Raw genomic sequence first — 8,788 nt, 5'->3', positions numbered from 1 at the left:
GTTTTCTTTTATGGTTGTTGCTCTTGGTCTGTTTGAGATGTCCTGAGCTACATCTAGGTTTGAAGATACTCTCTTATATTCTATTTTGGGAAATTTATTCTTTTGCCTTTCACATTTAGATCTACAATCTCCTTGAAGTTTATTTTTATGTTATAAAGAAGACATAAAGTTTGATTTCTCCCCCATAAGATATCCAAATGACACAACACCATTTACTGAAAAGAGTATTTCTCACAATTCTCTAATATCACCAAGAATACATTTCTGAGTTTTCTCTACTGTCCTACTGGTTGTCTAACCTTATGTGAACACAACATCACTTGGAATACTATACTTTTATAATAAGTTTTAAAATACATGCTGGTTATTCTCAGTTGTTTGCCCTTCCAAACTATACTTGTCACACTTAATTATTTTCTACCCTGCTCTGTGTCCCAAAAGACTGACACTGTTGATTTCTATCAGTGGGCCTACTTGCTTTCTGAAAATTGTTTTTCTTACAGTTCCCTCATGATTGTTCCTTCCTTAGCAGCTGTTTCCATCTGGACTTAACATAGAGTTTTAGTTATATGTATGTATATTGCTATTTGGTCAAAGAATCTAGAACTTTTCGTCCAACTCCTTTTTCTCAGGTAGTTTAGCTCACAAGTCTAGCCATCTGTCTTATTTTATTACTCTTTATCTTTTATATTCTAAGTTTTTAGATTTTTTTTTCTGTTCCTTTTCTAACTCCTTGAAATTGATTTAGTTCATTAATTTTGAACTTTTATTTTCTTCTAACAATGTAAATAAAATTTCAAATTCTCTTTAAGAATGACTTTAGCTGAATCCAAGATTTGCTATGTCTTATTTTTATTATCATTCAGTTCAAAGAATTTTTAAATTTCTATTGTAGTTTTTTTTTTTGACCCATGGGTTACTGCGAATTATCCCTTTTGTAACACTATCTATATAAGGCTTACTTTCTGGTAAGGAAGGTATTTATTGTGTTCAAAAATTTTAAGGCTAGGATATGGTTAACTTTGGGGAGGAGGCTGAAAGGGTGAGTTGTGGAGTGGTAATACTCTACTTCTTGATATGAGTGGTGCTTTCATGAGTATATTTATTTTGTGATAATTCTTCCAACTATATACTTACATTACATACTCACTAAAAAGTCAAAAAAGCTTCCTGGCTATTTTTCTTCATGTTCTTCCATATGGAATTTAAAATAACTTTTCTATTTTCTATAAATTGCATTATACATACACTTACCTTATATTTTTTCATAACTGCATTGCTTTCAAAGTTAGCTGTTTCTTCCATAAAACGGCCCACTAGTAGCGTAGCTCGACCATGGATTAACATGTTCTTACCCTCAGGTGGGGTTTTATTTTCAGGAAAACATAACTCAACACCCTTTTGAAGAACAATTAGTGCCTGGTGAACATCACCCTGAAAGAAAAAAGGCAACAAAATATTTTTAACTTAAGAACAAATTTTCATTTTCTGAAAAGTAAATAATATTGCTAGAATTTACAGTTCATTAGGTATCGTATGTATAAATCTGTTTGTAATTTCACGTTCATCTTGCATTTTCCTTCTATGAAAGTAAAATCCTAAAAAGAAATTATTGTTTCATTTCATGTAGAACTCCTATATTCATTTATTCAATTGTTTATTTTTTTTTAACAATCAAAGAATAGGGCACTAAAGATATAAGTAGATGGTTAGAGATAACCATAAGTATGTCAAAATCTCCAGCTTAAAAATGTTCATTGTCAAGTGAGGAAATAAACTATAAAACAACAACACAATGTACCAACTGCAATTAATAGAAGAATATACATGGGTATTATGGAAGAAAGAGAAGGGTCTGCTAAATCTACCTAAAAATATAAGAAAACAGAGTTGAGCTGTGGTCAGGCAGGATAATCAAATGAGGAAAATCTGATTTAGGTCTTAAAGAGTGAACAGTAATTTTCCTGGCAAAGAATCCCGTGAAGGACTTTCTTGGTAGAAGGAATAATGATTTTAATTGGGAGAAGGCAAGGAGGCTGGTTTTAGCTGAAGACTAAAAGGTTTGTGAGATAGTGACAAATGAAGCCAAAGAGGAAGTCTGGACTCAACGAGAAAGAGCCTATGTACTTTCTAGAGTTCTGACTTAACCCTAAAGCTGCAAAGAATACTTTGAAGGATTTTAATGGGGGAGCAGTACGATTCAGTGTGCACTTTAGAAAGAGGAAAGACTATAGCAATGAACACCAAGAAGAGGTGAGACCTCAAGAAAAACAAAAACAAAAATCTGTTAATATTGTCATAGGCTGTAAATGCTAAGGGCATGAAGGAAAATAGTAAAGATAAAGTAAGAGAAAGGATTCAAATGATATTTTTAAGATACATTTAGTCTTCAATTAGATGTAGAAAGTGAGGGAGAGGAAGGGCCAGATTTCTGTCATAGATAAGAAGATGTGCTAGAGCTCTACTTAGAAGAATTGGGAATACAGGAGGGGAAAGAGACACTGAATTTTACATAATGAATTGTATTTTGAGCATATTGAGTTTAAGGTACTACAATATACACATGGACCATCACTAGCTCTGAAGATGACCAAATACTGACTAATGCAGGCTGAATTATTATTTTCAGTTCCCATCTAGGAAATGCTTCCTCCTCTGTCCTTTCTTGTCACCGTAACACTTGGGGCATTTACAGATGGCACAAACTATAGTTACTAACTGTCAATTTCAGAACAAGCTATGCCTCTATTAATTCTAGACTGGTGGCAAGCATGAAGAGATGTAAGGAAGAGCCATTTAAATCTGGGGCATGTTTTTCAAGTTTAGATATTTAAAAAGTCCCCTTCCTATAACCATAGCTTTAATCTGAGGATTGCTGAGAACTTTTGTTCTGAAGCTAAGCTCTTCCTAACAAGCTAGATTAAAAGTAAATTTTCATAGCAACACTGGCAAGTCTACACAAAACTAATTATCTGCCAAGAATGTAAGTAAGGACAGGGTTATGCTCACTTAAGTATTTTTAAAGTACCTACTACATGCACTCATGTAAACATATAGAAGGTAAAATCAAAGTAAAAATTGGTCATTTCTTTCGAGAAAAAAATGAAAGACAAGACGAAAACTGAAAGGACTGCATTTTCAGTCTTAGAATGGGAAAATATTTGGGACTTCAGTACAGAAGGAAGTTTCTTCCAAATGATGGTAGATAAATGATGCAGAAAGGTGACAGAAAAGGAAGGTTCTGAATTTAGATTAGGGATCATCTCTGTCAGGACTTTGTAGGAAGTACCCAGTCTACAACAGAAGATATATATATGATGATGTTCCTTTGCCATTACCTTGGACCAGAGCCACTTTGCTCTTTCTACATATAGTTCAGCGAGTCGTGAATCTCCAGCATTAAGGAGAGCATTATAGGCTGTCTGGTGGTGACCAGCCTTTCGAGCTACTCTGGCACTCTGTAGCCAGCATTCTCCAACCATTTCACTGTAATCTGGTCTAAAGAAATGTGACAAAACAGAGCAAAAAGAGCATTTTTAAGTATATTTTTAATAATTTAATTGTACCATCTCTTCCCAATATGGAACCCTCTCAGTATATCTTTTCAAAGGAATCAAGAAGATTAATTTGTTAAAAGACTAATTTTAATTTTTTTAGAGCTCTCCATTGTTATCGATTATAAGGCTATGAAGATTTTACTACTGACTTATACTTGTACCTTCCTCAAGTGTTTTTAATATTCAAAAAATATGATATATAGCACATAAAAGTAATTTTTAAGTTCTAGGTTCATTTTAACTATATAGTGCAGTCTTGGTAATTGACAATAGAAAAAAACAGATTCAGAGACAAATTGGGAAAGACAAATACTTCAAATAATATGAAAATATAATACTAAGTACACAATAACTGACATTAAAAAAGTGTGGAAAACCTTTTGTTGAGGCTTAATAAAGCTCTCCGGAGAGCCAGAATGGGCTCTTTCGCTCTGTAGGAATTCTGAGTCATTTCCAGTCGTGCTACCCAATTTAGTGAATCTTCTTGAATACTGTCAGCTGGAGATTGGTGAAGGAGTGGTTTGATGCTATGCTCCAACTCACACAACATGTGCAATCTGAAGACAGACAGAGCCTATATTAATATGTTGTCATATATTTAGTTACATTAATCTGACACATAAAGAATGTACTTTAACCATGAAGAATATGGAATGTGTAGTTTTCTTTTGAAGAACTTTAACTGATATATATTCTTGATATATAAACACTAACATTTATAATGTTTCAAATTGAGTATACACACCAATTTATGTTGATTTGAATATTTAGTGCTATGCTGTGATTACCAGAGTACCCTAATTAAACTGGAGAAGGGTATATATAACTAAATTAAAATGTATGAAAGCCATTTGAATGTATAAAATTCAAATGTATAAAGAAGATAATGTTGCTTAGTTGCTAAGTCGTATTTGACTCTTTGAGACCCCATGGACTGTAGCCCACTGGGCTCCTCTGTCCATGGGATTTCCCAAGCAAGAATACTGGAGTGGGTTGCCATTTTCTTCTCCAGGGAATCTTCCTGACCCAGGGATTGAACCTGCATCTCCTGCTTGGCAGGAGGATTTTTTACCAATGAGTTACCTGGGAAAACTCAACATAAATATTTGTATATATCACTGTTGCTATTGTAAGAGGACCTGGTATGGTAAATGCCAGTAAAAAATTGTGAAATGAACACAATTTTAATTGTTCTTTTTGCTAAGGCTGATGGAAACATCTGTGATACATTCATACCAGCTTCTTCCCATTTCTATGACAGTGTTCAAGCATGCAGTCGAGTAGCTACAGAACTAAATTAATCTCAGTGATCCAATCTCTGGTTTCATTAAGCTGTTATCAAAGGGGCTGATATAAAATTTAATACATTTTTATGAACTAAAAAAAAAAGCCTGCTTATTTTTCAATTTCCTACAGTTCAGTTATAACATGTTTTATCATTTTCTTCAGGTAAATTAACAGATCTATAATGTTTTCCATCATTGCCTTCTTTACCTCTAAAAGTTAATATTCCTTGTGAGTAATGTAATGCCTACATTTGAGGGGGGAAATCTGAGGTGGGAAATGTCAAATGCATTTCTAAATGAGAAAAAGAAAAGGAACCAAAAGTACTGACACCAATGTGCCAGGCAGAGTAGGTTTCTAATTATTTAGGTACAAAGAAAAGAAACTATGACACTATATTAGGATAAATGTAAGATATTTTTACAATTTTTTAGCAGTCTCATAATTGCCTTTCTAATGAAAAGGATATACATTTAAAAAAAAAACTATAATTTGATGAAGGGTGATTGTGAAGTTAAAAAAATGCAAGAGCCATTATGTGTAGCTATGCATGACACCAAACATACTATCACTAGTCATGACACCTACAAACCAGGAATATAAAAATGGAAACCTCAAAATACCTCACAATATATTCATATCCACGTTGATAAGAGCCTCTTTCAAAGCTTGCAGCTGAAAGCGGCACAATTTGCTCTGCTCTCACTAGTTTCAATGTGTCATAAAAAGCTGTGGTATCTCTTTTCTTAGCTGATAATAATAGCTGTCCCAGTCTGACACTCCATGTTGTAGATTTCCCATCTGAAAAACAATTGATAGATAGTCAAGGAATGCCATGATAGCTGGTACCAGAACAAGCTTTATTTCATTTGGTAAAATAGTCAACAGAAATCTGGAATAGATGCTTTCATTCCACTTTGAACTAAACAAGACAATCATAAGAAAAGCTGACAAATTAATCATGAATGTTGCTTAGCTTTATGTCATATTAAAACTGGTTATTTTTAAAAAAGTAATTGTACCTGCTGCCAAATAGTTTTCTACTAAATCCCACTGTGACAATTTCCAAGCCGCTTCCACCCTATATGTGTTTAATTCATCTGTCCATTCAGACCTATTAAAAGAAATCCATATCAATTAAACATTTATTTAAATTTAAGGTGGCATTTACAGACTTTTCATTTGTTTAGATACTCTATTTATTGTATTTTGTACTTAAGTACAAAATAATTAATTTCTATCCACAACAATCCCAATTTTAATCTTTCCAGTCCCCCAAAATATCTTTTTCAATAATTACAATTGAAATTATATTTTACAGCAATTACAATTGAAAATTTCAATAATTACAATTGAAATTGAATTATAATTTCAATAATTCAATTATTTTCAATAATTACTTCTGATAGAGCCATTTAAAAATGTCATTTTTGACAAATTTGCCATATATTAAATCAGAATTAATGCCTGGATAATTACAAAGAACAGTTGTAAGATTAGCTGCAGGTTTAACTTTAACTAAGAGCAGGGAGGAAAAAGAGCCAACTGAACATATATGTATCACAAGTAAGTAATTCTAATAAAATTTTGAACTAAATTTAATACAAAAACATAGAAACTGGTGGTGTGGACTGAGCATTAGGGAACACAGAACACTCAATAATAAGGGCATAACCAAGTTACTAATTATTTGTCAATAGTATAAAAAAAGATACAAAATTAGCTACCTCAAATACTTATCTATTCTTAAATTATTTTCAGTTACTTTAAAACTGGGGTTTGTAAAAGCAGTATGATATAGGTTATTATTTTTTTTAAGCATCCTACTTATGTGATACTAACATGGCTAGTGATAAAGAAACTACACTTTCTCCATGTTTCTTCTTTATTAAATCATATTATGTGAATACCTGCTATATGTTAGACCTTAGGCCAGGTACATTTTTCCATTTAATTAGTTAATAGTACCAAAATGTACACATATCCCCATATTATAAATAAGGTAACAGATTCAGACAGGCTGGGATCAATGCCCTTAAAAGCCCTCTTTGTTCTTTCTGTAGTAAAAATACATAAAGAAAATGTAACAAATGAATCAATTAATTATTAAAAAAATAAAGTATCAGCATAAATACTGAATATTTTCTAATTTCTGAATACCACCAAAAATGATTTAGAACAAAACTAAAAGAAATACAACAGAAATATAACTTTCAAAAATCCAAACTTGAATAACTTCACAAGTTTATTACAACATGCTGAAGTATCAAAAATTTTAGGATCTAAATCTGAGTAGAATTAGCAAGAGTTGCTCTCCAGAGAGGACTGTTGTTTTCGTTCAGTCACTAAGCCATGTTCAACTCTTTGCAACCCCATGGACTGTAGCACACTAGGCTCCTCTGTCCTTCATCATCTCCCAGAGTTTGCTCAAACTCAAGTACATTGAGTTGGTGATGCCATCCAACTATCTCATCCTCTGTCATCCCCTTCTCCTCCTGCCTTCAATCCTTCTCAGAATCAGGGTCTTTTCCAGTAAGTCAGCTCCTCGCATTGGGTGGCCAAAGTATTGGAATTTCAGCTTCAGCATCAGTCCTTCCAATGAATATTCAGGACTGATTTCCTTTAGGATTGACAGGTTTGATCTCCTTGCAGTGCAAGGGACTTTCAAGTGTCTTCTCCAACACGACAATCTGAAAGCATCAATTCTTTAGCACTCAGTCTTCTTTATGGTTCAACTCTCACATTCATACATGATTACTGGAATAGCTTTGACTATATGGACATCTGTCAGCAAAAGTGATGTCTCTGCTTTTTAATATGCTGTCTAGGTTTGTCAAAGCTTTAATTCCCAGAAGCAAGTATCTTTTATTTCCATGGGTGCAGTCACCATCTGCATGATTCTGGAGCCCAAGAAAATAAAACTGTCAACGCTTCTACTTTTTCCCCTTTTATCTGCCATGAAGTGATGGAACTAGATGCCATGACCTTAAACCAGAGGGTCACACCAAGCACTGTACCAAGAAGCACTGTACCAAATGACCATGAGGATCAGGCTGTGATGATACTTCCATAAATGCATTAAAAAGATGACTGTGTACCGCTGTATTTAAAATGGATAACCAACCAAGGACTTAACTGTACAACACAGGGAACACAGCTCAATGTTATATGGAAGACTGGATGGGAAGGGAGTCTGGGGAGAATGGATACAGGTATAATAAGCATGGCTGTGCTGTCTACCCGAAACTACTGTTTCACTGTTAATTGTTAATCTGCTATAACATTGTTAATCTGCTAAACTCCAATACAAAATTTAAAAAAATAAAAGAATGTGTAGTTTAAGCACAGTCAATAATTTTGGAGAAATAATTTGTTTAAACACAAGTATTCACTCCAAGAAAAACACATCCCCTCAGTGACCACTTGCACCAGTGATATAGTATCCTTTGTTGAATACTGAAGCTTGCCTTTTTTACAATCAATGATCAGGAGGCTCTATGTACCCCAGATCCAAAAAGAAGAGCATGCAGTGTGCATCATAAGGAAGTAAGACACATTGGCTTGAGCCATGACAAACTTTCCCAAATTCCTGCAACCCTTTTATTCATCAGGTCTCTCAAATAATCTGGACAAACAAGTCTAAAACATTTATCCAATCTTTCCCTGCTTCTGTAAAGCTTTTTTTTTTCCATCATTTTATAAATTCCACTTCTTTGAAACCATACAACTAAGACTGAGTTTCTCTGCTCTCAGATACTGTAGAACAGTGGTCTTTAAAACCATAGTTTTGAATATATAGAACCTGTATTTAGAAGTACTGCATGAACTAACTAAAGACAGTGGCCTGTGCTCTTTGGTAAAGTAAGATGACCCCATCCCTTTTGACCAGATCTCACTGTCTGGACACTCACCTAGAGCCAGACATCCTGGAATGTGAAGTCAAGTGG

At 33.8% G+C, this 8,788-nt stretch overlaps 1 protein-coding gene across 1 annotated transcript in view; it reads right to left on the bottom strand.

Annotated features, from left to right (window-relative positions):
* ATR (ATR serine/threonine kinase) overlaps positions 1 to 8,788 on the bottom strand; it is a 112,093-nt gene that overhangs the window by 22,633 nt on the left and 80,672 nt on the right. Inside the window, exons 31-35 of the mRNA XM_012102124.5 lie at positions 5,864 to 5,955; positions 5,465 to 5,642; positions 3,935 to 4,114; positions 3,339 to 3,498; positions 1,255 to 1,434 (exon numbers count right to left, since the gene is read on the bottom strand). Coding sequence (XP_011957514.2) covers positions 1,255 to 1,434; positions 3,339 to 3,498; positions 3,935 to 4,114; positions 5,465 to 5,642; positions 5,864 to 5,955 — 790 coding nt within the window. The remainder of the gene's footprint in view (positions 1 to 1,254; positions 1,435 to 3,338; positions 3,499 to 3,934; positions 4,115 to 5,464; positions 5,643 to 5,863; positions 5,956 to 8,788) is intronic.

The sequence above is a fragment of the Ovis aries genome, chromosome 1, assembly GCF_016772045.2.
Source record: "Ovis aries strain OAR_USU_Benz2616 breed Rambouillet chromosome 1, ARS-UI_Ramb_v3.0, whole genome shotgun sequence".
NCBI lineage: Eukaryota > Metazoa > Chordata > Mammalia > Artiodactyla > Bovidae > Ovis > Ovis aries.
The sequence above is the reverse complement of the archived record's forward strand: the minus strand, read 5'-3'. Positions and strand labels throughout refer to the sequence as shown.